The sequence below is a fragment of the Diplodia corticola genome (assembly GCF_001883845.1).
Source record: "Diplodia corticola strain CBS 112549 chromosome Unknown scaffold56, whole genome shotgun sequence".
In the NCBI taxonomy this organism is placed as follows: Eukaryota; Fungi; Ascomycota; class Dothideomycetes; order Botryosphaeriales; family Botryosphaeriaceae; genus Diplodia; species Diplodia corticola.
Window position 1 is genome coordinate 60,407 of NW_017971535.1, and position 27,842 is coordinate 88,248.

General features: G+C 59.2%; 10 protein-coding genes across 10 annotated transcripts; 4 read left to right on the top strand and 6 right to left on the bottom strand.

Annotated features, from left to right (window-relative positions):
- Positions 1-327: 327 nt before the first annotated feature.
- On the bottom strand, positions 328-1,464 carry BKCO1_5600019 (uncharacterized protein; the record flags this gene model as incomplete). Its single annotated transcript, XM_020277377.1, has 1 exon — positions 328-1,464. The coding sequence occupies one exon, from the start codon at positions 1,462-1,464 to the stop codon at positions 328-330; it is 1,137 nt and encodes a 378-aa protein (XP_020127016.1).
- Positions 1,465-2,753: 1,289 nt separating this feature from the next.
- On the bottom strand, positions 2,754-3,604 carry BKCO1_5600020 (calcineurin subunit b; the record flags this gene model as incomplete). The annotated part of the gene is made up of 4 exons (XM_020277379.1): positions 2,754-2,764; positions 2,825-3,233; positions 3,390-3,442; positions 3,553-3,604. 4 exons carry the CDS (start codon positions 3,602-3,604, stop codon positions 2,754-2,756), a joined length of 525 nt encoding a protein of 174 aa, XP_020126988.1.
- Positions 3,605-4,003: 399 nt separating this feature from the next.
- On the top strand, positions 4,004-4,659 carry BKCO1_5600021 (uncharacterized protein; the record flags this gene model as incomplete). Its single annotated transcript, XM_020277380.1, has 2 exons — positions 4,004-4,534; positions 4,621-4,659. 2 exons carry the CDS (start codon positions 4,004-4,006, stop codon positions 4,657-4,659), a joined length of 570 nt encoding a protein of 189 aa, XP_020126989.1.
- A 623-nt stretch (positions 4,660-5,282) lies between these two features.
- Positions 5,283-8,272, bottom strand: BKCO1_5600022 (uncharacterized protein; the record flags this gene model as incomplete). Its single annotated transcript, XM_020277381.1, has 2 exons — positions 5,283-8,057; positions 8,108-8,272. 2 exons carry the CDS (start codon positions 8,270-8,272, stop codon positions 5,283-5,285), a joined length of 2,940 nt encoding a protein of 979 aa, XP_020126986.1.
- Positions 8,273-9,859: 1,587 nt separating this feature from the next.
- Positions 9,860-10,990, top strand: BKCO1_5600023 (uncharacterized protein; the record flags this gene model as incomplete). The annotated part of the gene is made up of 2 exons (XM_020277382.1): positions 9,860-10,052; positions 10,104-10,990. The coding sequence occupies 2 exons, from the start codon at positions 9,860-9,862 to the stop codon at positions 10,988-10,990; spliced, it is 1,080 nt and encodes a 359-aa protein (XP_020126987.1).
- Positions 10,991-11,322: 332 nt separating this feature from the next.
- BKCO1_5600024 (protein kinase-like) lies at positions 11,323-13,371 on the bottom strand (the record flags this gene model as incomplete). The annotated part of the gene is made up of 1 exon (XM_020277383.1): positions 11,323-13,371. The coding sequence occupies one exon, from the start codon at positions 13,369-13,371 to the stop codon at positions 11,323-11,325; it is 2,049 nt and encodes a 682-aa protein (XP_020126992.1).
- Positions 13,372-14,264: 893 nt separating this feature from the next.
- BKCO1_5600025 (carboxypeptidase y) lies at positions 14,265-15,957 on the bottom strand (the record flags this gene model as incomplete). The annotated part of the gene is made up of 2 exons (XM_020277384.1): positions 14,265-15,427; positions 15,486-15,957. The coding sequence occupies 2 exons, from the start codon at positions 15,955-15,957 to the stop codon at positions 14,265-14,267; spliced, it is 1,635 nt and encodes a 544-aa protein (XP_020126993.1).
- Positions 15,958-16,403: 446 nt separating this feature from the next.
- On the top strand, positions 16,404-17,423 carry BKCO1_5600026 (uncharacterized protein; the record flags this gene model as incomplete). The annotated part of the gene is made up of 3 exons (XM_020277385.1): positions 16,404-16,421; positions 16,477-16,528; positions 16,585-17,423. The coding sequence occupies 3 exons, from the start codon at positions 16,404-16,406 to the stop codon at positions 17,421-17,423; spliced, it is 909 nt and encodes a 302-aa protein (XP_020126990.1).
- Positions 17,424-18,171: 748 nt separating this feature from the next.
- Positions 18,172-19,222, bottom strand: BKCO1_5600027 (protein heading date 3a-like; the record flags this gene model as incomplete). Its single annotated transcript, XM_020277386.1, has 2 exons — positions 18,172-18,905; positions 19,054-19,222. 2 exons carry the CDS (start codon positions 19,220-19,222, stop codon positions 18,172-18,174), a joined length of 903 nt encoding a protein of 300 aa, XP_020126991.1.
- A 5,850-nt stretch (positions 19,223-25,072) lies between these two features.
- On the top strand, positions 25,073-26,821 carry BKCO1_5600028 (bzip transcription factor; the record flags this gene model as incomplete). Its single annotated transcript, XM_020277387.1, has 2 exons — positions 25,073-25,997; positions 26,052-26,821. The coding sequence occupies 2 exons, from the start codon at positions 25,073-25,075 to the stop codon at positions 26,819-26,821; spliced, it is 1,695 nt and encodes a 564-aa protein (XP_020126984.1).
- Positions 26,822-27,842: the final 1,021 nt, after the last annotated feature.

Below are 27,842 nucleotides of genomic sequence, written 5' to 3' on the forward strand. Positions count from 1 at the left end.
TTGTGTGTAGCGAGGAAGCTCGCCAGAAATCGGCCGTGCGCCACTTGTAATGGTCTCCTCGACTCACAAGAAGTCAACCAGACATACACCCAGAAAAGATCAAGCAGAAAATCCACAGTAAGGTCTACAAAGGACCACTAATTTGGCCGAGATACAAGCACTACGGCGATGATTCCAACTTCCGAATCGTGTCAAAGCAAAACTCCAATATCTAATCAATCTATCAATGCACGCCTGATCAAATCGATCACAGCTGACTTTTGGGGGTATCGATAACAATCTGTGCGCAATAATCTACCGGCTGCTGATGCTGCTGCTGCACCACCATCATCTACGCGCCGCCCTCTCTCGCAAGAGCTCCTCCAGCGCCTCGCCCAAATCCGCATACGTGACCTTGGCCATCTTCCTTTCCCCGACCCTCCTCCACGCCTCCCGCATATCGCCCTCCTCGACCCTGACCACCCACCCCGCGGCCGTGACCAGCCTCACACTCCCATCCGGCCCCTTCCCCCTCCCCACCGCCCCATCCGCCCTCAACAGCCTCTCCAGCCACTCCCTCCCCCCACCCGCACCCGCACCCGCACCACCACCCGCACCACCCCCAACCTTCCCCAACACCTCCTCCACCGACACCAGCCCCCTCCCCCCCTCCTCGACATCCAACTCCCTCCTCGCCACCCCGACCGCCACCCCCCTCGCCCTCTCCTCCTCCGCCCTCGCCCTCGCCTCCCTCTCCCGTCGCTCCTCGCGCTCCCGGCGCCGGCGCTCCTCGACCGCCGCCTCCGCCACCGCCCGCCGCCGCTTCTCCTCGAACAGCTCGGCCTCGCGCTCGTCGGCGCCCTCGCGCTCGCGCGCGCGCTGCGCCTCGCCCTGCGCCCGCACGAACTCGTGGTACGCGCGCCGCTGGTCGCGCCGCGCGAGCGACCGCGCCTTCTTGGCGCCGACGACGGCTTGCTGCTGCTGGCGCGCGGCTGCTGTTGCTGCGGCGGCGGCGGCGCGGCGGTGGCGTTCGGCTTGGGTGGCGGGGTCGGCGTCGGCGTCGGCGGCGGGGTCGTCGGGGTTGTTGTTGGGGTTGTTGGCGGCCTCGAAGGCGGCGAGGGCGTCGCGCTCTTCTTCTTCTTGGGCTAGGAGTAGGTCTTCCTCTTCGTCTTCGGTGGCGCCGTCGGCGTCGTCGTCGTCGTCGAATTGCGCTGCATCTTGCTCGGTGGCGGCGCCGGGGTGGATGGCGTGCGTGTTGTTCGCGCGCTGTTGTTGCTGTTGCTGTTGCGGCTCTGCTGCGTCGTCGTCGGCAAGGGGTCGTCGGGGTGGGGCGACGGATCCGTTGTTCTCGAAGATGGCGGGGGCGAAGTAAAGGAAGGCGCAGAGGGCGGCGGTGTGGACGAGGTCTTGAAGGAGCGGCGTGCCGGGCCTGGTGAAGGGCAGGAGGCGGTTGAGGAAGGATTGGATGATGCGGAAGGGATTCATGGCGGTTTTTTCTCTTTTAGTACTGCAAGCAAGACGGAGAAGGAGAACGAAGAGGAAAAAAAAGGCAAAAGGAAAAAAGAAACACCCGTCGAATGTTGTGAAGAAAACGGCGAGTTGTGTTATTGAGTCATGCTTCGGATGGGGAAAGCTTTGCGCACACTGGTGCGCGCGGAGCTGACGGCGGTGGAGTCGAGGTTGGTGATGGCGCTCGGGTGGTCAGAGCTCCCCCAGCAAAAAGCTGTCTTCGGCTGCAGAGCGCCATCTCCGCCGCCCTGCGACAAGACGTTGCCGCCACGAACATTTCGGCCCAATGTGCCCCGCTGTCAAGTTGATCAATCCTTATGCCGAGACTCCTGCAATATCAGATCTTGTCGGCCCCTGTCCAGGAGTGAAGGCAAATCCGCAACGTATTTGGTGATCAGCAAGTTATCGAAGGAACTCCATAGCCAATTTGGTTTTTGAAGAGGAAAGAGATGAACAACCGGTTTTTATTCCTAACCAACAACGGCAGTCGGTTGTCAAATGACTTGCTCTTCTCAGCGTAACTCGCCATAGATATTGCACTCTGCTTGCCTTTTACGCAGGGATGCTTTGTAGAGTTCCAAAACCCCGAATCTTCATCTAGCAATCTACATCAGACAGTCTCGTAGAGATGCACTATATTTCGAGAACCAGTGCGAACCAAAGGGAAATGGCAGTGGCACCCCAACGTGGTAGTATATTGGTTGTCTTGCTAACTGTACCGCGGCAATGATAGGGGCTCATCGGGACGTCGACTGAGGACTGGAGCACAGAGCACTCTGACAACCTTCACGGACCTCGTCTTCGTTTCTGGTACTTGAACAAGCCGATGGCGGAGCGTACGCGAAGGAAATTGGGAATGAAGACGATGTCTTTTTGGACGCGATTCTCAGCCCTTGCACGTCCCAGCCGTGCTAGCAAAGCGTCCCATGCCTGCGGGAAGCGATCCGACTATTCCAGACATATATCGCAACTGCCTCCTACGGCGGTAGGAACTCATGCGCGGAGTGGCCATCTCTCCCATCCTCTTACTCGATTTGCGGATTCGCCAAAGCTTGCTTGATGGGAACAAGGGGGTTGTTGATCCTTTGATTTGACCTCTTCGAAGATGGGCTCTTGCTCTTGCCCTGCTCTCGTTGCATCATGATGCTGCCTTCATCCGCAAACCACACATACCCACAGCCGTAACCCCCCAAGAGAACCCGAACGCCATGCTGCTTCCATGCCAAGAAGACAATCAGAACTTGGAAGAGAAAAAGGAGGAGACTCTAAAATTGATCTGGAGGCGGAACGTCAGCAAAGCCTAGCTTCGACAAAAGACAGCAAAGCACCAACGCACCCAAAGTCATGCTCATCGAGACATCCGTGTTCTCGACCATCTTGGTAAACTCCTCGAAGCTGATCTTGCCGTCGTGGTCGAGGTCGGCCTCCATGATGGTCTTGTCGACAATCTGCTGCAGCTGCTGGTCCTTGAGGTTGCTGCCGACCATCATCTTGAGCACGATGAACAGCTCGCCGTTGCTGATGTAGCCGTCGCGGTCGATGTCGTACACCTTGAACGCGAAGCGCAGCTTCTCCTCCTTGTTGCCCTTGCTGCTGAAGGCCGACAGGCCCGACACGAACTCCTGGAAGTCGACGTCACCGCCGCCGTCCTCGTCGAAGATGGCGATCATGCGCGTCGCCAGCGGGTTCGACGACACCTGCGGCAGCGACAGGAACTCGTCGCGCTCGATCGTGCCCGAATTGTCCTACAGAGAGGGAGGGCAAGTGTCGTCAGGGTCTGCCTTCATGCGAATTTCGGCTGCGTCATGCGAAAGGGGGGGAAGCATGGCGGAGGGAGTGAGGGGCCCCACGGCCGCGGGTTGGGTGAGGGCTGGATGTGGCAAGGGCGGAGGCGGGCGTACCTTGTCGAGCTTCATGAAGCGCTTGCGCAGGCGATCGACCTCCTCGCGGTCGACTGGACACGAAAAGTCAGCACGGCATTCGGCGACCAGGCAGCGGCTACCCCGCCGGCACAGGCTGAAGGGCGGACGCCGTGGCGGGCACAAAAAGAAGGATTGGACGCACAATTGGAGCCGGACACGATGTTGTCCAGCATCTGGGAATTTGCGTTGCCCATTTTGGCGGTTGCGGCAGGGGGTTGCTTGGCTGGGTGGGCGTGGGGGAGGGGTGTCGAGAGGCTGGAGGCAGCAAAGGCGGAGGATCAGGTAGGGTGGTGATGCACACAACGTGGGAAGCAAGCCGCAGGGAAGCCCAGCCAGCCAGCCAGCCAGCCCCACGCTCTCGCTCATCTCATCTCACTCAGGAGCGCCGCCGCCGCCCCAAGGTCCCGACCGGGCCAATCACGCAACGCGACTCAAGACTCCGCTCGCCGCCCGCCGTCCAGTCACGTGCCCGCCGCCGAGCGAGCTTCCACGCCGAACGTCACCGCCGCCAGCCAGCCAGCAAACACCAGAGCTCGAAACGCTCGCAACCGCCTCCCCCAACCCATCGACCACCCCCCCAATTGCCCGTCGCCATGGCCGCCCCCGGCCCCCTCGAGATCGCATCGACCATCCAAACCGCCTCCATCCAGCGCGACCCCTCCCCACACCACGACATCAACCCCTCCACCGCCGCCAGCACCCGCGAGCCCGTCCGCATCCACCGCACCTCCTCCGACACCTCCTCCGACGACGACGAGGAAGTCCCGCTCTCCGCCCTGCACCCGGCCCCGCGCCCGCGCGGCCGCGGCGGGCCCGGCCACCACCACCTCCCGCCGCTGCCGGACCTGCGCTTCGAGCAGAGCTACCTCAAGAGCATCGAGCGGTGCGAGTCGGCGTGGGGCGTGGCGTACGTGACGCTGCGCGACCAGCTGCTGCTGCCGCTGCTGCAGGGCACGCTGTGGACGCTGCTGCTGAGCGGCTGGCGCCACTGGAACCGCGCGTCGCAGCTGTCGGGCGCCGGCGTCGGCGCGCGCGTGCGCCGGTGGTGGTGGCGCGTCAACGACTGGAAGATGTCGGCGCTGCATGCGAATACGACCGAGGCCGTGGCCGAGCATGTCAAGGATGTGAGTGTCCGATTTATACGGGTGTGTAGTGTCTGACGGGGATGTGGTGGAGTGGAATGCTGATTGGGTGCGTGTGTGTGTTATAGTATTATGTCAGCGAGTTTGCCAATGCAGGCGCCGATTAGAAGAGCGGCGGCGTGTCATCGAAAATGTTGGCCATGCGATAGACGAAAGCGGGGATGCATTGGGATGGGAGTCTTGGGCGTTTGGGCCGGATATTGTGGGATATGAGAGAGGCACACTTGACGAAATGAGAGATATGAGATATGGGTGCTGTTGCTATGCATCCGCTGTACTGTTTGTATACATCCATTTGTGTTTGTCTGTGTCGTTTAATGATGAAATGCTAGAAATCAAAGAACGCCATTTGTGTCGCAAGCGCTGCGACGGGTATCCACCTAACCCAATGTCTGACGCCAAACAGTTTGCCTGTGTGCCCAATGATGTACCAAGTGTAATAGCAACTGCCCGGGTTTACAAAAGAGAAACAGGAAATAAACTCCCAAGGCACGCTTGTGGGGGAAGTACGCAAGCAGAGTGGATCAAAATAAGGAAACCCGAATGGAAATCCAGTCTCCATCCACCATCGTTAATGCAAAACTGACAAATGGAAAGAGTCATCCGTAGCTCGCTTCTGCAGAATGTAGCCATAGTCAGCAGGATGCCTGTCTCCCATCCAAGAGCAACCCATGAAGGCAAAGAGAGTCCCGAAACCGGAAAAATGCCAAAGTCCTATTTCCAAGCTCTTTCAGTCCTCGTTCTCGCCCTCAGAGTCGGAACCCTCGACACTGGAGCTCCCATCCTTCCAGGACACGCGCGTAGCAGAGTCGTCCACGCGTTTGATGCCTGACGCCCCCTGTTTCTCCCTCAGAAGCTCCATGTACTGCTCCCTGTCCTTCATCCTCCCCTTCCACTGCTCGTACGTTTCCATATCCTCCTCCCTGTTCTCGAACTGCCACTTCTGCCACCTCCGGAACGTCTCTTTCTCTTCCGCAATCAGTTCCTTCTTCCCACGAGTCTCGGGCATCTGCTCCTCTTCGCCCCGCCCACCAGTCGCCTTGTGCAGCGCCCTCAGCGCGTGGCAGTTCCGGTCGATATACCCCTCGCCCTCGCTCTTCGGCAACAACACATCGCCCTCGTCGAGCGCGAACCAGTACGGGTGGAAATGGTACCGCTCGCACCACCTCATCTCCTGCCCCATAAACAGCGGCGTCTTCTTCAACCTGCCATCGATCCGCTTCTCGCACGCCTCCTCCAACTCCTCGAAGAAGCCGACGTCCCCGCCGCCGTCCCGCACGAACCCACCGCTCTCAGCAGCCGAGAGTTCCGCCAGCGTCCTCGCCGCCCTTTCAGGACTCGCACACAACAAGTCGAGCAGCAGATTCCGCATCGGCCTCCCCTCCGCCAACACCGCGGCAACAACCCCCCCAACATCACCACTCCCCCCCTCAATCTCCTCCTGATCACCCACTCCCCCATCCCATCCAGCATTCGCCACCTCCCCCAACGCCCCCACAAACCCCGCCACCTCCCTCACCCCCAGCTCCAGCTCCAGCCCCAGCCCAACCTCCTCCCCGCTCCTCCTGACAAGCCTAACCATCCCCGATGCCAACCCATCACAACAATCCCCATCCCCCATCCACACCGCCACCGCATACGCCCCCAACACCCGCCCCGCCGTCCACCACGTATCGTCTGCGTCTGCGTCTGCGTCATCCGCGTCCGCGTCCGCGCAGAAGACCACGCGGTTCCCCGCCGAGCAGACGTACTTGGCGTAGCCGACGAGGGCGTCGCGCGTCGCCCATGGGGGGAGGTGGATGGTGTTGGTGGTGTTGTTGTGGGCGGTCAGGGCGGTGAGGCCGTGGCGGGCGTAGAGGGATTGGGTGCGGATGGAGGTGCGGAGGAGGAGGCGGACGGGGATGCGGACGGGGATGGGGTAGGAGGTGGGGTGGTTGGACGCGGTGTCGGCGTGTTGTAGGTGCAGGGTGATGGTGAGGGAGGAGGGGACGCGGGCTTGGAGGGGGTTGAAGAGGGTGTTGCTTTGTAGGCAGGCGGTGGGGTAGGTGCCTTGGGGGTAGGTGGTGGTGGGGTTGTCGTCGTTGTCGGAGGAGGAGGAGGAGGAGGAGCAGCTGTCGTCGGAGGAGCTCGAATTACTGCAGCTGGAGCAGTTGGAATTGGCGTCGGCGCTGTCGGAGTCGTCGTTGGGCTCCTCCTGGCCGGCGGTGGTATCCTTGTCGTGGACGTCATCACCGCCGGTTTCGCTGTCGACTGGTCCAGAGCGCGCCGACTGCTGGGGGATTGGACCGTTTCTGCCGGCAGACGTCGACGTCTTCGTACGCTTGGTGGGACGGGATTCCGACTCGTCTAGCTCAGTCTCCTTTTCCTCCTCCCAGGCACGCTTCTTCCCGGCCGCTTTGGTGCTGGTAAAGTAGGAGTTGGAGCCAGCCGAAGGACCAGCAGCAGCAGGGCTGAGATATGTCTGCTCCCTGTCATCAGACGAAGCCGCGACTTTTACGTCCTTCTTTTTCTCTTCCTTCTCGCTGGCTGGCTCCCTGCCAGCCTCGACGCCGGACAGCTTGCTTGTCGCCTCAGGCTTCGCAGCAACCTTCCTGCCCACTGCCTTCCTCGCCCGCTGCACCGGCTGCTTCCGAGCAGCCCTCCCCTTACCCTTTCCCTTGGTGTCAGGACCCTGCTGCAAGAGCGCAGTCAGGTCAGACTCAGCAGCAGCAGCCGGGTCAATGACAGGCATCTTCTCCTCTGGGATGGGAGAGAGCTGGGCCGTTGTTTTCGGGGCACGCTTGACCGGACTACGTTTGACCGGACTACCGCGCCTCGTTCGGGTGGTGGCGGTGGCACGCTTAGAGGCAGCGCGCTTCCTCGGGGTTGAAGCAGTGATGGTCTGGTCGTCGACACTTGAAGCGGCCTTGATGACCGCCTCCTCCTGCTCCATCACGGGTTCGGTCGTAGCAAGACTCGAAGTAGTAATCTTCTGTTGTCCACTCGTTGCCGGTCTACGCTTCCTCGGAGTAAGGGCTGTTGTGACCTGAGTGTCAACCGTCCCCTTCGGCTCCGTGGACGGACCAGCGACGACAAGTTCCTCCGAAGCAACGGCCTTCTTCGAAGCACGTGTGGCCCTCCTTGGGGCGGGAGTATCAGGTTGGGCATCGGCACTTAGGACGGTGTCGACTGCCTCTTCCGGAACTAGGGTGGGCTCAGCTGGGGTGAGAGCCTTATTCGCGGCCTTCTTTGCTGAGATCCTGACAGCAGAACGGGTCCCGCGCGCGGGAAGGGCGGAGGGAGCTTCAGCGTTCTTGGTGGAGTCAGTGTCTTTGGTGTCGACACTGAAGACGCGCTGGCGCTTGGACCGAGTGGTATCGCCAACATTAGTCGTGGCACGACCGCGTTTCCTGCCGGCGGCGGGCGTGGGGGGAGCGGGAGTGCTCTCGTTGTTGACAGACTTAGAAGCTTTGGTGTCGACCTTCTTGACACTCTTGGGCTTGGTGATGGATCTGCGAGCGGGGGTCTGGGGGGATGGTTAGTGGAAGCCTCGACGCTGGTGATGGGGTTAAATACCTTGGTATCGACCTTCCTCGCGCGTTTGGGTGAGGGGAGCTCGGTGCCAACATCGGACTCGAAATCAACATCGTCGAGGACGCGCTTCTTTCCGGCTGCCTTCTTCTTAGCGGGAGCAGAAGTGACCTTGGTGGGAGACCTGGCAGTTCGGATGGTGTCCGCCATGTTGTCGGCGATGTCGGGTTGCGGAGCGGTTGGTGTCGAGGTTACGGTGTTTGGGTTGTCGAGAAGTGTTTCGAAAGTGGTAGCGGTGCTTGGAAAGCAAGGACGTTCGGAGGGCGCAATGCAAACGAAGTTGTCAAGAGCCGGTACCAAATTCCGGGTGAGTCGAAACGGTGGAAAAGAAGAGGAGTGGTCTGGTTGCGATGGGCGAAGCCTTAAGAGCTGCGATGTTTTGGAACAGTGTGTCGGCGGCAGCAGACCATGCCGCTACGACCACTCCTGGGAAACCACCACCCACCCTGACGAGTGTTAACACACTTTCACCGCTATACCAACTGCCAGAAGGTACCTTCAGATGCGAGGAGGCACCCTTGGTTGGCGTCATGCTCAAATACCATCTTTCTGGAGCTGCACTCTCGATATGGTGTTGAGGAAGCGTCGTGATGGATCTCGCCCAGCTGTAACCTCTTCCACCCGTCCCGAGCTCATTCCGTTCCCGCAAGAGCTGCATCTGAGAAGCCATGTGCCGCATTTGATATATAGTAGAGGAGGAAAACAAAAAGAGCAACACCAAGGAAGCGTCCAACAAGGCACAACGGTATATCTACCATATTCTGGAATGCCGTAAGGAACTTCAAGCACACACTACTGCCTACCCCTCACTATAATGTTCTCAGCAGGCAAAAGGACTATCTGATGTTTCTCTCGAAAGAAACAGATAATGATGATTGGTGCGGGCGGTTGGTAGCGATTCGCTTGGCGGACTTAACGAGACCCCTGGGCTATAAAAAGCAATTGGCCCTAAACACTTTGGATACTACAAAAAGCTTATATGGAAAGTAGATGTATATTCACGAAGAAGGCCGCTCGGTACGCTTGCTTATAAGCCACCCGATTGGATTTCGCTTGTAGGTCAAAGTGCATGCTCGATAGCTCAGCATTGAACACCTGATGGGCTATTTTCAAGCAGCAAACAAGCAAGCAAGTGTTCTGCAAGACCTGCATGGGTCTTCAAGATGCGCAAGCGGTACGAAGGAAAGACTCACGAAGAAGCGAATTCTAATACACAGATCGTAGCCGGAGGCTTCTCCGCTTTCAACTATAAGGCGCCCTTTGCGCAAAAGCTAAATATCTCGGGCCCGCCAAATATCTAGCTGAGGCTCCTGGCCTCGGTCCAGCCCGTCAACAAGTATGGGCATCAAGCGGATCAATATTATTGGCGCGTACCCAGGGTGACACGCTGGCAGGCGAATAGGGTCCCCTGCAGGAAACACATGGTCAAAAGCGACAGCTCGTCCTGCTGCGGACGACACCGCCACTGATTTCGGCGCCGACGGTGGAGCGGTAAGCTAAAATTAGGCGGGGATTACTCAGTGTGGCGTTTGGTGGGCCAACCAGACAGGTCAAGCGCATCCTCAGCCCCAAATCGCCAGTCTACTTTCGGATGCCAACCATGCCGGCCACTCTGTCAGCTCGACGGCGATCCCCACGGCGATCAGCATAACAATATCGCCGCTGCTCTCTATTTCTCTTCCAAGTTTCCCGCTCGAGCTGTGCCTACACGCGCACACATACACATCCACCGCAGCCATGTCGAAAAGGACCGTCTTCACCACCATCACGCCCTTGCCCGCGGGTGTAACACGGCAAGTGGTGCTCGAAACGCTGCACAACCATGTCGAAATGATCGACCTCAACCCACTCGTCATCGAACGTCATATCTGCCCTCCGCCTCGCGACGCCAACGCAGAGGAGTTCCACTGCACCTGGTACTCGCTCACGGGTAAGCCATCGCTGAAGTCGTTTGTTTCGAACCTCTGCTAATGCTGCGCAGACCGCGTCAGCTATCTGCCCGGCATCAACGGCAAAGTGACGTACAACGCCTGTTTCCACGACCTCGCCAAGGGCGTGCAGACGCACGTCTACGCTCCTCTTGGTCTCGACATCAAGGAGAAATGGTCCGTCGGGGGGAGCTTGCCCGGCGAGGCTGCCGAGCCCGTGGAGCTGGGGCTCGGGGTCCCGAAGCAGGGCCTCTACCTGCGCGAGGACTGCGACATGCGCTGCAACATCATGTTGACCAAGTTCGTCCGCGGCACCCTGACCAAAGCCCATTCGGTGCTCGTCGACCGCCTGGTGGAGAAGGCCGGCCTGGAACAGGTCAAGGTCGACAACCAGCGCATATCCGTCGCCAGCAGCGAGCCCGCCTCGCTCCATTCCAACGACGTCGGCACCGCCACCGGCTTCCCCGCATCCCCGACCCTCTCGTCGTCAGGAACCTTCAGCGACACGGCGAGCCTCGACCACGCTGCTACTCAAGCCCAGCCCGCCCCGGTGCAGCCTCCACAGTATTCCGAGCTTCCGAAATACGCAGAGCTTCCCGGCCCTCCGCAGCCTCCCCAGCAACCAGCTCCGCAATTGCCGCCTGTCGAGAAGCCAAAGATGTGCGCCGACGGCTCCTTCGTTCCCGAGCCGTTGAACCCGCGCAAGGCCCAGAGGCACAGCTACATGGCCTACCAACCCGCCCAGGCACACGCCGCGACGAACCGGAACTACGCCGCCTACCGACCTCCGCCGCCGCAGCACGGCTATTCTGCATATCGTCCCACCAACGCGCAACCGCGGCACCTTTCGGCTCAGCAGTACTCTACGCATAGTAGATCTCAGTCTGCTGGTTCTGTGCCGCACATTTCCGTCAGTTCGCCCGCCGAGCTGGAGGGCTGATTGCTTATGATTTGACGATTACGACTCTCTGTTTTCCCTTCGCCTGCTGTATATTTGTCCCTCACATACCCTGCCGTTTCCCTTTCAAGATACCAATTTGGACCAAAGACCATCTAGATCGTTGTTCGAGTAGGGCACTGGTTTCAGTTTTGGCCATTCCACTTTACTTGTTTGCTCTTTCGGAGCTGCCTAGCATGGTTTCAAGGGGTTTGCATCTATGATGCTGTTAAGCATGTTACCGTCTTGTACATTGTACGTGTCCAACTGTCCGTTGTATGTAGAAATTACGCTTTTCCATCTCCCTACCGCCAGGTCAAGTCAGTGCTTTCACTTCACAATCTTGCCTTCTCCCGCCCCACACTGTCCTCGTCGCCCACTCCCAAAAACGTCTTCAACAACAGCACCTCCCTCGGATCATCCACCTCATTGACAACCCTATCAATCCTCCCCTCATCCCACGCGAACCCAAACCACAACAAAACCCCCACATCCCTCACCACCCCCACCGCCTCCCGCACCCCCGGCTCCCTCAACTCCCCGCCCACCCCCCTCTCCACCTCATCCCAAAACAGCCGCCTCAGCCCCCCCGCCTCCGCATAATACGTCCACTCAAACGTCTTCTCCGTCCCCCTCCCTCCCCCAGTCCCCCCTCTCACCGCCTCCGCCCCCCACGCCACCCCGCCGCCGAAATTCCGCTCCTCCTCCCCCTCCTCCACCCGAGCAGACCCGGCCCCGGACGACGACGACGACGACGACGACGAAACCGACGAAACAAACCCCACCAAAAACTCGACCCCATACAACCCCACCCCCCACCGCCCCACCTCCGCCTCCGCCCAGTCCACCACCCCAGCCAACCGCCCCGCATCGTCCCCCTCCCCATCACCATCACCAAACACCAACAGATTCCCCGGCACGAGATCCCCATGATTGAGCGTCAGCGGCACGAGCGGACGCGGATGATGTCGCTTCCGCTGCTGCTCGTCGTCGTCATCGTCATCGTCATCCTCCCCATCCAGCCCTCCATCCAGCCACGCCCGCCACGCGCTCGCGGCGCGCCGGCGCAGGGCCGGGGTGGGGAGGTGCGCGGCGAGGTGGGCGAGTTTGGCGGGGGTGCGGGCGTGGAGGGAGGGAGGGCGGGGGGCGGTGGTCAGGAGGGAGGATGTGGAGATTGGTGGTTTTGATGGTGGTGGTGGTGGTGGTGTTGTTTTTGTTGTTGGGGAGGAACGGGGGGAGGGGAAAGGGGGGGAGGAGGAGGAGGGTGCGGTGGATGCGATGGACGCGGTGCTGGCGTGGCGGTGGGTCCAGCCTCGTGCCATGAAGGCGGCGAAGTCGCGGATGAGGGTTTGTTGGCGGTGGAGGTCGGTTGGTGGGAGTGGGGGACAGGAGGGGGGGTAGGAGGAGGAGGGGGGTTCGCCTCGGTGGTGGTGGTGGTGGTGATGGTGATGATGGTGGTGGGAGCGGGAGGGGCGGGGCTGCGCCGCGGCGTAGGGGAGGCCCGGGAGGAGCGTTGTGGCTGTTATGTCTAGATGGGTAGGTGCAGGGTGGAGGCAGAGGCGTTGCTCGTGGTTTTCGTCGTCGTCGTCGTCGTCGTCGTCGTCTTCCTCTTCCTCTTCTTCGTTGCTACTTCGTGTACTCTTGGTGGCAGAGGCAGAGCCAACATCACCGGCAGTAGCAGCCGCGGAACCGGAATCCGAAGCAGTAGACGCATGACGACGGCGGCGGCGGCGGCGGCGACGACGACGACAATCAAGTGCTGCCAGCTCCCTCGCCGGCGACACCGCCCTCGGCCAGAGCGCCACCGTCCCCGCATACACCAACCTTGGCACAAGCGCGGCGCCGTAGATGGCGCGCGCGAGGTCCAGCACGTCCGAGTCGACTGCGTGGCGGGGAGGGCGGAACTGGACAAGGACGGCGGATCCGTAATCGTCTCGCTCTTCTTCTTCTTCTTCTCCTCCTCCTCCTTCTCCTCCTTCCTTCCCTTGCTCCCCCCGTTTCCGCCTCGTCAGCAACACCGAATAACTGCACCACCCCTGCCACGCGTAGTGCCCGACGCTTCGCTCGTAGCCGCTCGCCGCCAGCAGGCTCTGCGCGATGTCGTCGCACATGAGCTTGTCCATTGCATGGAGCTTGTTGCGGGCAAAGAAGTCGCCATCGTGGTCGTTGTCGTCATCTACCGGAGCGGAGGAGGACGAGGCCATGGACGATGGTGGGGTTGCGGCATGTTTTGGTGGTGACGTGTTGCTGCTTCCTCCTCCGCCACTCCCGCTGCTCAAGGCTGTCCGACCTGCGGCTGTCGCGGCCGAATCCTCTGCTCGTGCGGTGGTGGTGATGGTTGGTGACGGCTGACGACTGCGTGGTATCAGTGAAGTACTTGACATTATCTCCTCTACCCCTCTCCCTACCCCTCCTTCTCTCCCCCCTCCTCCTTCTCCCATGAACGATAGTCGTCTTCTTTCCGCCGCAATCACTTCGAAAGAAAAAAGATGTCCACCAGGCGTCGCTCTTTTCTTTTCCTTTCTCTTTTTAAAGGTGTAGCAAAAACGACACAAGAGAAAATCTGCTCGGTAGAAGCAAAAAACATACACGCAAAAGACAATCACAGACTCCTCATATCACACATTTTTTTTTTAAAAAGGAATCAAACATTAACTAAAACCACAAGGATGGGGGAGATATACAGTTCTGGATTTCGCCGGGAAGAGGAGAAGAGCAGATCTAAGGGAGGAAGCGGAGGAAGCGAGTGTCAAAGCAGCCAGTCATTTTTATAGCAAAACACAGCAGCGCCACATTTCCTCTTCCACTGCTAATCAAGTCTACCGCCCCATGCGCATGTTGCGGACAAAATGACGCATTCGAATTCTTACCGACTACGATTGGTGGTTTGGCAGGGTTGAAGAAACGAGGTGTGACCGTGGCTTGCATGAGCAGATGTCGGCTGATGGTGGGTGGGGAACGCGGAGCTCTGTAATCCATGCCCATTGGAAAGTGAGTGAAGCGAGCTGCGAACGAATCCCCAGACGAGTATTGCACATGGAGTGGACCTATCCAGACCGCACGACATTTATAGCGTAGCCAGAGACGATTCGAACAAAAACATTGATTTCTAAACTGCGCCGCACCTGGCGTTTCCAGTTGTGCATCCCAATCCGTCACTACCGTATCCCAGGTAAGGATATCTACATGCGTTTCATACACCCTGGTTTCCAATTCCTAATCGTCACAATTTGAGCGAGAACATTCTCGTACTCAACACAAAGTGCATGTCGAGACCTTAGTTCTCGATCCACTCACCGCCGAGCCAGCGGTTGAGCATGTCCAAGCTGGCCTCGGGCTGGTCGTAGGGGACCATGTGGCCGCCGGCGTGCAGGCGAAGGAAGGTGAAGTTGCCCGAGCTCTTGACCTCACCAATCTTCTTGCCGTCACCGCCGAGCTTGAGGTCCTCAAGAGGAAGAGGAGCGTACGCCTTCTTGCCGGGCCACTCGAGAGCCTCGGACCAGGCCTTGTTGCCGAGCCAGTTGCAGATGAAGTCGGCGTCACCGGCGTAGATGAGGACGGGGATCTGCTCGAGAATGCCGGGGACAAGACGGTGGAAGGGCTGCATCCAGTCACCCTGGAACAGGAAGTTGCGGTTGATGTCGAAGTTGCAGCTGTCGTAGCTGGACACCTCGGCACCAAGAGCCTTCTTGACGTCATCCTGGTTGAGGTACTTGGAGATCCAGCCGAGCTCAGTGTAGCAGAGGTTGCTGCTGTCCTCACACTTGCCGCGAACGTCGTAGACGTTCTGGCCCGTGCGCTGGTAAGGACCCAGCATGGCGTTGTTGCAGTAGATGGAGGCAGGGACGCAAGACCAGACGCTCTCAGAGTTGTAGCAGCTCTCGATCAGGTTGGCGCAGCGAGGGTAGGCATTCTCCATGGCCTGGCACTCGCTCTCGCCGAGAACGGCGGGCCAGCCACCATCACCACAGGCCATGGGCTTGTAGTATTCGTACTGCGTCAGGCCATCGGTAAGGCCGTTACCGATGAGCACCGACTTGAGGTTGATGTTGCGCTTCTTGTGAGAGAGGATCTCCGAAGCAAAGACGGGAATGTAGTGGCCAGCGTACGATTCACCGGCAATGTGGAAGTCCTGAGTAGCATACTCGGGGAACTGCTTGAAGAAGAGGGTGAGCAAGGCGTAGACGTCCTTGCCGGCGGCAATCGTGTTGCTGACGGAGCCGCCGCTGTACGAGTAGCCAACGTTGACGGGCTGGTCGAGGAAGATGACGGAAGCGTTGGCGTTCCACGAGTATGGGTTGTGCTTGACCTTGATGTCCTTGGTGATGGAGGCCGGGCCGAGCTCCATGAAGAGGCCCGTCAGCGACGAGCAGCCGGGACCGCCGTTCAGCCAGAGGACGATGGGGTCGTTCTTGGGGTCGTTGCGGGACTCAAAGAACCCTGCGGCGCTTCGTGTTAGAGAATGCAACGAGGCGGGAGGTGGAGTCGCGTGACTTACAGTAGAAGAGATGCTTGTCCTCCTCATCGTCGTCGAGGTAGCCGCTGTACTGCTTGACCTTGTCGACGCCGAGGGACGAGGGATCGACCTTCTTGGTGCGGAGGCTGTACTGCTCGAGCTTGCCCTCGACCTCCCTCTCCTTCTCACCCTGGGCGTTGTCGACCCAGACGGACTGGATGTCGGCACCCTTCAGAATGTGGTCCCACTCGCTGTCGTGCTTGCGCGAGTGCGGCTTCGGAGAGGAGAAGAAGTTGGCGTTGTCGAACGAGTCGGGGAACATCATCGCCACCTCATCCCAGAGCTGGCGGGCCTCGCCGGTCAACGACTTGAGGGCATCCTCAAGGTTGTGGAGCGGCTTGGACCAAGATCCAGCAGCCTCAGCCAGAGGCCTGGGCATCTGGAAGACATGCTGCTGCTCGGCCAGGGCCGTGGTGGCAGCGCCGAGGAGCAGGGCGGATGTTGCAGCCCTCATGGTGCTAGCTATGACGACACAACAGAAGCTGATAAGAGCCGATGGAGCTGCAAGCACAGCCTGAGTCTGGCTGGGCTGGGAAGGGGGTAGATGGAATGGACGATGGATGGAGATGAATGGGATGGAAAGGTCCCAGAAGAGGTGTTCGGGGAAGAAGGGAGAGAGCTGGGGGATGGGAGCTAGATGAGCTGTCGGCGGTGCCTGGCGCGGACTGGCACAAGCGCGGAGGTTGGGGGAGCAGCGGCCGTGCGCTGCCCGCGTGAGTGGAGCCAATGCGCAGCGATAAGGGTTGCGAGCCCTGCCGCTTAACCGCCTTGGGCTTGGCGCGCGGCTTAATAATTGACGTCAGAAGCGGCCGTCCGTGGCTCGATGGGCTCAGCCCGAAAACTTAGGAAGCTGTCTGCCTTGTCCCGCACCCCGGAACACCACCCCTCTCCTCCCGCAAAATGCCTATCATCCAGACCGTACGTGTTTCACGAGCGCGCCCGTCTGTGCGATATCCTGCTAACCCGCTCCCAGCCCGTCAACCAGATCAAGCTCACCAACGTCTCGTTGGTGCGCATGAAAAAAGGTATCGAGCACCGCTGCTCCTGCAATGCGCCCGCCCAAGCTGACCGTTGCTCGCAGGCAAAAAGCGTTTCGAGATAGCATGCTACAAGAACAAGGTTCTGGAATGGCGCAGCGGCGTCGAGCAGGACCTCGACAACGTCCTCCAAATCCCCAACGTCTTCTTGAACGTCAGCAAGGGCCAAACCGCAAACTCCCAGGACCTGGCCAAGGCCTTTGGCGCCGACAAGTCCCGCGACGACATCATCCTCGAGATCCTCAAGAAGGGCGAGTTGCAGGTCGGCGAGAAGGAGCGCAACGCCCAGCTGGATCGCGTGCACGCCGAGGTCATCGATATTGTTGCTGGCAAGCTTGTCGACCCCAAGTCGAAGAGAGTCTACACGACCGGCATGATTGAGAAAGCGCTCGACCAGCTGAGCTCGCAGACGGCCCAGGTTGCCTCCAACAGCGGCACATCTACCCCGCAAAACAGCGAAGGAAAGGAGGTCTCGAAAAAGGATCTGCCCAAATGGACTGGAGTCAACTCGAACAAGTCGGCAAAGTCCCAGGCACTGGAAGCCATGAAGGCGCTCATCGCGTACCAGCCCATCCCCGTTGCGCGTGCTCGTATGAGGCTGCGTATCACCTGCCCCACCAATGTCCTCAAGCAGGCTGTCAAGGCTGCACCGAAAGCCGGAGACGATGGCGAGGACAAGGACAAGGCAACAGGCACGGTCAAGGATCGCATCCTGAGCTACGTCGAGGAAATCGAGAACCAAGATGTCCTGGGTGACGAGTGGGAATGCACCGGATTCGTTGAGCCTGGAGCCTTCCGTGCGCTGGGCGAGTTCATCAGTGGACAGACGAAGGGTCGCGCAAGAGCCGAAGTGCTAGACATGGCAGTCATGCACGAAGACTAAAAAGCATCATACCATGTTGAATTTCAAGAGCATAACGGCGTTCCGGGGCAGGCAGCGGCCACTTTGGTTGGCAGGAATTAAAAAGTGAAGATACCATCTTACGGCCCGTCTACATCAAGTGCAGTTTAGAACCAATACAACGCAATCATAAGCAACTACAGTGGGTTACGAAAGGATTCAACCTACGGCAATCCTTTGTATAGGCAGTTGAATTGCACGTATCCCGACGAAGATAGATATAAACGACCGTTCTTCATATGTATTTAAAGTAGATATCCAGATGTCGTTCCAAGTATCAAAAATAAATGCATTTAGGAAATTTTTCTCGCTTCACAGGTTCCGGAATGCATTTCCTATGGCGGCCATCTTCTGGATCTACGTAACAGATGAGGCCGGGCGTTCTTCTGAAAGAATCTTAATCCCTATACGGCTTCCGGAATCTCATCACGGTCCTTTTGATATGTAACGTTCGCATACAAATGCCACCGTCTCTAAGAATACTTTTGACTCCCCTTTGAATGTGTTTTATTTCTTTACTCATCTCTTCTCTACATATAATCTCCACTATTCAAGACCTGCAATCTCGGCCTTCGTTGTTCGACCTTTCATATCAAAGTCGCAATGTAAGGAATGACCAGCCTTCGGGTATAGTAAATAGTCGTCTCTCCACACTCCACCTCTCCTCTAATAATACACCAATCCACCTCCCCCCAATGCCACCCACCTGCCAGGCACCCTCTCACTCCCTTCACCCAAGCAACGCCACCGCCCCAACAACCCCCGCCACCACCACCGCGCCGACACCCCCCAGCCTCCCCGCGCCGCTCGACTCCGTCGCACTCGCCGCATCCGCCGTCGCACTCGAACTCCCCCCGCTCACCGTCGTCGTCGTCGCCGTCGCCGCCCCCGCACTCCCCGACGCATTCACCGGCACACTCGTGTTCCCGCCAATCCCCGCCGCCGCATCGTCCCCCTCGTACGTCTCCCTCCCCTCGCCCACCGTCTCCTTCCCCGCCAAAAAATACGTCGCCGCCACCAGTCCGCCCTGCAACCCCGCATCCTCCACAAACTTCGCGGCATCGAACCCCGTCCGATTCTCCCCGCCGACATACCCGCTCCAAGCCTCGGGCACCTCAAAACCCGTCGAGTTCGGCTGCCGCCACAACGTCACGATGTACCGATGTGGCGCGACGCTCGGGGGCTGCGGCCCTTGGTAGGGGACGAGGGCGGGGGTGGAGGTGTCGGCGGCGGAGAGCATGGAGAGGGGCGCGCCCGAGGAGGGGGAGGCGGTCGGCTCGATGCTGCGGGAGAGGCGGACGCCGGGTTGGAGCCAGTGCAGGATTTGGGCTTTGGACGGGTCTTGCGGCGAGGGCGCGTCCGGGTCGAACATGAGGAGGATGAAGGTGGCGGGGTTGGAGGCGTTGGAGGTGGTGGCGAAGGTGCTGTTGGAGGGGAGGTAGAGTTGCGGGGCGGATTGGGTTGCTGGATGGGGGTTAGTGCGTGGGTTGTGGAGGGTTTTTGGTTTTTTGGTTTTTGATCTTTTTTTTTTTGGCGAGGGTTTGAGAGGGGGAGGAAGGATTGGGGGCGTGTGGTGGGTGGGTGGGTGGGCAGGTAGGTTTCTTTGACTTACCGTTGATGGAGAAGACGCCGCCGACTACGAAGAAATCGGGGGTGGTGCTGTTGGCGTCGAAGGTGGCGGGGAGATTGACGTCGGTGCTGGGAGTGAAGTATGGCGGGGTTTGCGCCAGTGTGGTGCGTGCAACGGCCAGGAGGCCGAGCGAGAGGATGTTGGATAGCATTGTCGGGTTGAGCAAATGTCAATTCAGGGCCGAGCCGGCGATGGAGGTGTACAGGCCAGCGGAAGGGGTGGGACAAGAGGTCAATTGGAGCTCTAGGAGCTGGAGGGGACGAGCTACAAGCTATATGGTGCAAGAGGAAGCTGAAAACTAGCAGTCTAGCGGGACAATGATGCAAAGCAGATGGGCGGAGGGAAGAGAGACGAAGATCGAGACGCGTCGCAGGCGGCAGTAGGCGCGTCTTTATTGGCGGTCGGCACGCAGTTGCTGGTCGCAAGAATCGAAAAATCAGGCCAGACCGGCACATGCAGCTGTGCCCCGATTTATCCTCCCTCAAGGGTCATGAGAGATCCCGCTGGCGTGGATTGTCGCCGCATGGCTTGGCTGAAGAGGGTTACGGCGGTAGCGATCGCCGCGGCTCGCAGCGTGCCTTGGCTGCTCTGGCTGCTCGGGCTGCTCGGGCTGCATGCGCCTCGCTGCCTTCGGCGGGAAAAATATACAGCAGCCGTGGTGTTTCTTTTGGGCATTGCCCTCGACGGTGCGCACGAAGACGCGTGCAGCGTTGTTCGGGCGGTTGGATGAGTAAGGAGCGCAGTGTGTAAGCGAAATAAGGCGTTGCAACAGCTGTCCGGGGCGAGCAATAAAAGTGGATAGCCCATGACGTCGCCAAGCCGGGGCATGCGAGCTGCTTGCTCCCGAGGCTGTCTGCGGGAGAGCAGGGGAGAGCACGGGAGAGCTTTGCTGCCGGGCTGGTCATGACGGCATCACTCGAGCGCGCCGAGGGCTGGGCAGCGTGCGAGACGGATGGGAATGGTGGTTGCTGCGGCGATGGTGTGCGAAGGAATGGGGCCAGCCGTTGCGATCGCTGAAGCCACTCCGCACTGTCCCGCAACTTGTGGGGGACAGCACGGCGCCAACTCGGCAACGCCCTCTCCTCCGCACCGCACGCTTACACTTCATCATCATCGCTGGCAACGTCAGCCGTGTGTTGTATGTCCGAAGCAACTCACCAACTCCTCGACAGGTCTGACCACTCCCGGCCTTTGCAACGCCACGTGTATCAGAACCGCCCTCCATCTTCCCTAGAGAGCCTCTCGAACCGACATCTCGCGTCTTGCGCCCGAAAAAGAGGCTCGGCTGTGCAACTGTCTCGCTTGCTTTAATGGGATCGTCGATTTGCCGTGCGTGCTGCAGCCGCCACGGCGCCCTGAAACCGAGGTGAGCGAGCAGAGCCGTGTCTCTCGTTCTTCCGCCGGGGAAGTCTTGTTTCAGTTGTGTTGGAGATTGCTCTGCTGCACTTCCGACCCAACATACATAACCTTTTCCCGACGTCGGCAAATGTGGGGGATCCGCCATGCATTCCGCCACTTGACTTTCGGTGCTTGCCCGAATTTTCCTATTGGTGTTCATCGTATTTTGCCGTGTCAGGTGGTGGTCGTCGGTAAAGGTTGTAGCTTGTTGGTCAGAGTCCATAACCGGAGCCAAGGCCGTCGCTTACCATCTCCAGATGCAAGTCACCATAGTCATACACGTGAGGACTTTGATGGCAATGGTGGAGAGTCCATTCTCAACGTATGTAGATAACTGTTTACGAGAACCCGTCGCCATCTAGGATACGGCATCTGACGTTAGCTCAGACCTGACACAAGGCAGCATTTTGGAGGCCGCAAAAAAGGGAGAGGCTCACCTTCCCAAGCATATCCCGTATAATATTGTCAACAAGCTAGGGCTTATGCCTATGACTCCACCTACGAATGAGGCGATGCAGAACGCTGTCTCAATAATACTTCAACAGGCTGAGTGGTTTTTTGGGGAAGGGCAACCTCGGGGGCTTCACCAGCGCTCCTGGAAGAGAAGTAGGCGGGAAGAGGGGAGCCTGCCAGAAGTTTTTTTTTTTTTTTTTTCCTTAGCTTGTATGCACGTCGCATGGTTCCTCAGAAGTCTGCATCTATTGTCTCACAAAGCCATCTCAATACTCGTACTTCGTATAACATCATATCAAGGTGTTTCTCGGTTCCAAAGCTTCGACTTCTATATCAAATATAGCGGAGTCTAGTTTGCAGTCGAGAAGAGAGAAGGGAGTCTGTACTCGCTAGCTGGGCAGAAGCAGCAGGGGTTGTGCAGGACTGAGCCAAGGCAGTGAAAATTTGCAAAGGCATTTATCGCAAGGTAGCGCAAAGCAGAGCTTCAGCTTGAAAGGAGAAGATTGCAAAATGCAGATTCGGCGAGACGCAGAAGAATTGATGGAGTGATAAGACAAAAACGGTAGGCGGGTCTCGCAACATACCTGAGCTTGTATGAGAAGGGAAGGTGTCTGATACATCCAATGAGTACCTTGATCGTCAGACGGCGGATCCGGCTATGGAAAAGCCCTCACTTCTTCTGCTTGTCTGGGCTGTCTCGACGGAAACCGGATATCCACTACCCCAAAGAAACGGTGACAACTCGCCAGCTCCAGCCCTTGGACTCCGTGCATAAGACAGGATCAGTGCTTTCCAATACATACTAAGCCTCACGCTAATGCTCCGCTTCACGGCTATCGCAATAGAAGGGCAGAGCTACTCCAGCTCAATGCCCCGGATAATTGTTGTGTCCGGATTTATTGTACAGTGAATGAGGATAGCTCCGTAATAAATGAGCGCGCTAGATGGAGCGGACTTTTGTCCAATTGGCAGGTAATAATGTCGAGGCCGACACCGGCGAAGTTGGCACATTGCGAGGCTCTAAGATGCTCTAGAAGGAGTGCGGTTCGGCCAGAAGGAGGTCCATCCAGATCTTAGTGCTAGAGGAACAGCCAAAGATCGTTCGATCGGGCTCTACTCGGAATTTGCTCACGCTCTGCTCGCCTCCGACTAGTCTTTCCTATGCGATCAACGCCTGTAGTGTATAGGGAGATCCCTTTGTCGCATCCTGACTCCACATTTCGGCCAAGCTGTGACTTCGGTTGAGGGCCGTTTCGCCAACAGCCGGCAGCCGCATCGGCTCCACATGCTTCTCGGGACGGGCGATCACAGCAATGAAACAAACATGGCATTCTCATCAATGCATGCGAGTCTGAGCTGTCGCATCTCCCTCGCTCCTTAAGGAATGTCCTCTCCATGTCGGTTCTGTTTCCCGATCCAGGCGATAGTCCCTCATGGCCCGGATTTCGTCTCCTACGTAGGGAGATGCTTGTCAGGTCGGCCAAGACAAACGGCCGGGTGCGAACGAGGCGGATGGCCAGATAAACGTGATCAGGGGCCTTTGCGCCGTCAGTGGCTCAGGAGATCACCAAGTGTCCCGCAAGAAGCGAACGGAGAAGCGAACGGGGCAGCCCTGGGCCTTGCAACTTTATGCCAGCGGAAGCGGGAAAGAGGGGCCATTTAGGCCCTAATTGGGCCAGAAGACTCCACCGCTCAGCTGTTCGAGGTCGGATGGTTCCCAATGCGACTTCGGACCTCGGTGATATCCCTTCAGGATGTCTCAGTCTTGGTCCGATAAGTGGCTCTTGGCATCAAAGGCGTTCTGAGATGGGGACAGAGAGGGGCAGAAGACGTCTTAGAAGAAGGACGTCCGGCAAGACTCGCCCGTTGCCGGGGATTGGCTCCTTGCAAGGAGGGACGCGTTTCGATGGCGTGGCGCTGGGGTACTCGGCCAAAACACATGTAGAGCGACAAAGTTTCAGCCTTGGACTTTTGTGCGAAGGGACGGCACTGTCGTGCGCCAAGGCGGATAGCGGGCGCTTTGAAGGCTTGCAGCCTCAACCGAAGCTCCAAGTGGCGATCATGAGTGGGGATGAAAATTGTGTCTGTCGAGGCGATCGAGACTCTGGAGGGCATGGGGCCTTTCGAGGAGTGGTTGGCGTCGGCCAGACGGTCAGACGGTCCTCCAAGCTTCGGCCGGCCGAGCGTCCCCTCGTGCTTCCACAGACCAGGCAAGGCGGGCAAGCTACCCGCAATAGAGCGTGGTCCGCGGCCTGATCCCTAGTGCTGGGTGCGTTCATCAATCTGGATGGTCCAGTCCAACCCAGGGAAAGTCAAGGCAGGACTGCGGCGAGAGGGAGGGCGGCCTCATGGAAAGACTTCCGTCTCTGTCGAAAATTCAATGTGCGGCAGTGCTGCGGTGCGCTGGAAATAGCACGCTCGACAGGGGGTGCTAAGGCCGCGTATGCTTTTTTTTTTCTCCATGGCGCAGTTGTGTTTCCAGCGAACAACACCATTGCGGGCGCACGCAAAGGCGGTCAGGTAGGCGGGCGGATTTATTGATTCAATAGCAACGGGGCGATCTCTGCAGTGCATCCGGTTCGGCCGGGGTGTGTTGCGGCCTGTGGGAAGTCAGTGATTTCTGAGCACGAGCAGGCGTTTACGGTTTGGCTACCTACCACGGCAGCAGTTGCTTTGCGGAGGAGCTATTCAACCTTGCTGGCGCAGAGAGGCCCATGTGCGGGCTAAGCCGGAAAGACACAAGCACGCGAGACCACGCGTCACATTGCTGTGGCTGATGCTTTGCAGAAGGCCGGGGGCATGAGTAGCTCCTCGTCTCTCCGCGACAGGTCCCAGTGAGGCAGAGTCAGAAAAAAATAAATTTGCGTTTGCTCTGCTGCAAGGCCTCGGGCTTGGTCGGCCGTAGCTGAGCAGCGGGCGGCGAGCCAAGTCATGTAATACGGAAGCGCTGGGAGAAGTCCGACCTATAATGCTATAACAAAAGTTATCTCCGAGCATGCAAGCCCCGACCGCCGACGGTCAAGGCCGAAACCCTCCTGAATCAGAGGGCCGTTTGGATCCCCCAAGCCTCGGGCCGTGACGGTGGCTCTGGGTAGCGTGGTGGGATTTTAGCGGAATGCGGCTCGGGGGGTGATAGGCTGCGGCGCTGTCTGCTGCGGCGGCCGATCCGGAGCGTCTGGCTGTCAAGACTCGAGCTGCCGCCCGGCGGTGCCGTGACCACGACCTGTCAGAGCGATCGGCGGAGCGACCGTGGTGAGAGGTGCGTATTCGTTCGCCAGAGTGTGGCAGTGGCTGCTGTCCTGGCAAGCTTCGGATCTCGGCGTGTGTGCTTGCTGGCCACTCACAGCCTCCTGCGTAGCCCTCCTCGCCCTGGCACCTGGCCGCTCCGCAGCCGTCACCAGCACTCCGGGCACACCGCGCGTCGCCCGCCCGCCAGCTTCTGGTGCGCGCTAGACGGCGGTTGATGAGTTCGAGCAGAAACAGACCGGCGCCAGGCCGGCAGTTGTTGCGCGCCGCGATCCCGACGATGAGCCTGAGTAGACCTAACCGGGGCCACCGGGGCCACGATGATGCGACGGGTCGGGGCCGGTGCTCCAGGGCTGGCGCTGATGGCGGCGACAGGGCCGGACTTGCAGGGCCGCGCGCACGCCCCAGCACCTTTGGCCGGCTCAAGTGCGGCAAGTTGTGCCCTGCTGCGTGCCCAAGCGTCCGACGCGGAGATTGCCTGCGCATCGGGGCGCAGTCGCGCGCTGCCCAGCTGAAACGGCCGCACTCCCTATCCCACGCAAAACCAGCCCGTCGCCCGCCTCGCTCTCGTCCCAACCCACATCTCTACCTCTCCACGCGAGCCCGCCATACAACAAGAACCGCAGCTGCAGCAACCCGACCGATTCTCTCGTTACGCACTACAGTACGCTCCCGCCCGCCGCCGCCTGCCCAGCCTCTCCCGCACTCCGCCCGGTGCAGCCTTGGCCGTAGCCCAAAATAGAAAGCTTACGACGCCTGCTAGCGCCTAGCCTCAGCATCAGCGACCCGCACCACCTCAAGACCCGTCGACATCACCGCCCCGGGAAGCCCGCGCCAGACTTCCCGCCGCCCACTGAGGCACCCTTTCGATCCCCATCACTCTTCCAGCTCACATCTGCCCGCAATGTCGACCGTCACAGCACAACGCATGGGCTACGCGCCCTTCCCGAACCAGTGCTATGACCCCGACATGGACTCGCTGGTCGACTTCAACGCCATTCCCTCGCCTGGGCCCGCCAGCTCGTCGTCGCAAATGCCGCCCTCGAGTGTCGCGTCCACCATGGCGAGCCCCGCGACCACCATCATGCCGCTGGACCACGAGTCGGAGCACCAGACCCCGGCCAAGCCGAGCCATGAGTACGACCTCTTCAAGCAGCAGACCGGCCTGCCCTCGGGCTCTGTCCCCGGCATCAGCATGTCGCAGTCCGCCGGCAGCAGTTACAGCCAGCCTTTTAGCAACTCCGGCATTGGCTTCGACGACGGCTGGGGCTCTGGTCTGGGCGACATGGACATGGACATGGGCAACAACATGCCTGCCTTCTTCTTCCCCCAGGGCGAGAACAGCCAGAACGACGATTTCGTCGACCCCAGCGCCATCCAAGAGCAGCCCCAGCAGGTGCGCTTCTTCCCTGGTATGCACCAGCAGCAAGCTGCCATGGCCAAGGCGCAGGCGCAGGCCCAGCAGCAGAGGCAGCAGCAGGTGCTCCAGCAGCAGCAACAGCAACAGCAGCAGCAGCAGCAGCAGAGGGAACAGCAGAACCGCGTTCAGCACGCCCAGAGGAAGTCTGCTCAGTTCACCGATGCCCGCACCGAGGAGACCATTGCCCGTGTTGTCAACCAGATTCGCCACAACAGCACTTTGAGCTCCAATGGCTCCGACTGCGGCTCCAACCCTCTTCCTCACATCATCAAGATGAAGAAGGATGAGGAGGATATGGACGAGGACGAGAGGCTCCTTGCCAGTGAGGAGGGCAAGAAGCTCAGCAGCAAGGAGCGCCGCCAGCTGAGGAACAAGGTTTCCGCCCGCGCTTTCCGTTCCCGTAGGAAGGGTAAGCATCATCCATTCTCAGCTCTCAGTCGCGTTTGCTAACTATCTCTTGCAGAGTACATCGGTCAGCTCGAGGGCGAGGTCGCCAGCAAGAGCAACGAGAATACGGAGCTTCGCATGCAGAACCGTGCTCTCATGGAGGAGAACGCTCGTTCGCGTGCCTTCATCGAGCGCCTGCTTCGCCACCAGGCTTTTGGCCCCTTCCTGGATGAGCTCAGCCGTGACCCAGCTCTCATGGAGCCGGCCAAGCCTGCTTCGGCTCCCCAGCAGCCCGCTCCCCAGATGATTAAGCAAAGCTCGCAGAACAACTCTCAAATGGGCATGTCCATGATCCCCGAGCAGCCGAGCAACATGGGGTTTGACAACATGAACTACTCGTTCAACGCTGGTTTCAACTTCGGCCAGCCCCAGGTCTTCGCCGTCCTCGAGGTTCCCGAGGGCCCCGCCAACCCTTTCGACACTGAGATTCTCTCGGGCAAGGGCAACTCGACCTTTTCTCCCGTCGAGGGGATCAAGGAGATCAAGCCTGACTACCCTGTCATCGAGCGCCCCCAGATCCAGGGCGAGGAGCCCACCGAGGCTGTCGCCGAGGCCGAGGAGGTCGATGACGGCAACGCCGACTTCGCTCTGTACTACAACTCGCCCGCGCCTTCGGCTGCCGCACCTTCGGAATCCATCTTCGGCAACATCGCTCCCGAGAAGGCCTTCGGCCGCATCGAGGTGGTGGTTGCTCAGGAGACTTCGGAGCAGCTGCAGCAGCGCCTCGAGCGCACGGTGGCCAAGTTCGACGCGGTGTACGAGAGGATGCAGAGCATGATGCTGTAGAGCTCGTCGCGAGTGACAATGTTTCTTTCTACTTGACTCTGTGAATATTTGGAAGCGAAGACTTTGGGTTTGGTTACGACTCTCTTTTTTAGCACGGGAAGCGACACTTGGTAACTGGGATTGAATCTGATTCGACCTGCCTTAGAGCAGAGTGGACACAGGCGCCGAAAAAGGAGCGCTTACACAAGCAATTTTTTTCTTTTGTCTTCACCGAGACGCCCGAGCGGACTCGGCAAATTAGCGTTGGTTGTATAGCTGTGTCTACTGCACTACTTGATCTAGAGTAAATTCTATGCATAGTCTGGAAAGCTGGCGCCTTTGTGCGGATTTGCAGAGTGAGCTCAATTCGACCGTCACGGGTGGTTGCTCTGCGGGTAGACGGCGGGGAAGGGCCGGTGCTCCGCTGACGTAACCGAGACTGGCGCGTCGCGGGCCTGCAGCGCGCCCGAATTTTTGAGAGCTCCATTGCATGGCCATGCAGCGCCCGCCTCTTGCGCCTCCACGTCCTTGAACCCCGCTCGCCGCTACGGCTCCTCCAGTGTCCGCCGTGGCTTCCGTCTCTGTTGCAGCGCGGAATCCTCTGCTGCACGCGCGCCGCGTGCAGGGTGCCCGTTCTGCGGCTTCCCTTCCTTCGTCCTTTTGCCGCCTCAACTCGACCAGCCACGACGACTCTCCCGTCCTCGACGCCATCCGCAAAACACTAGACAAGATAAAGTGGAAGCGAAAATCGGTCGCAAAGGCACAAAGGAAATTTTTCCCCCGTCAGAGATTGCCGACTGCCCGCCCTGCGGCTTCTGTCTCTCGCCGCCGCCAGACCTCGACCCGCAACGACAACCCTTCTCCGGCCATTGACACACTCCGTGAAGTATTAGATGAGATAAAGGAGAAGCGAACTGTAGCCGTAACAGCAGATACGGCTCTACCTGTGAACCTAAGCAAGTTTGACGAGCGGTCGCACGCTCCCCCAGGCCTTGGGCTAGACATTGTCCACCGCGCTCCCTCGCTCTACCCATTCTCACGC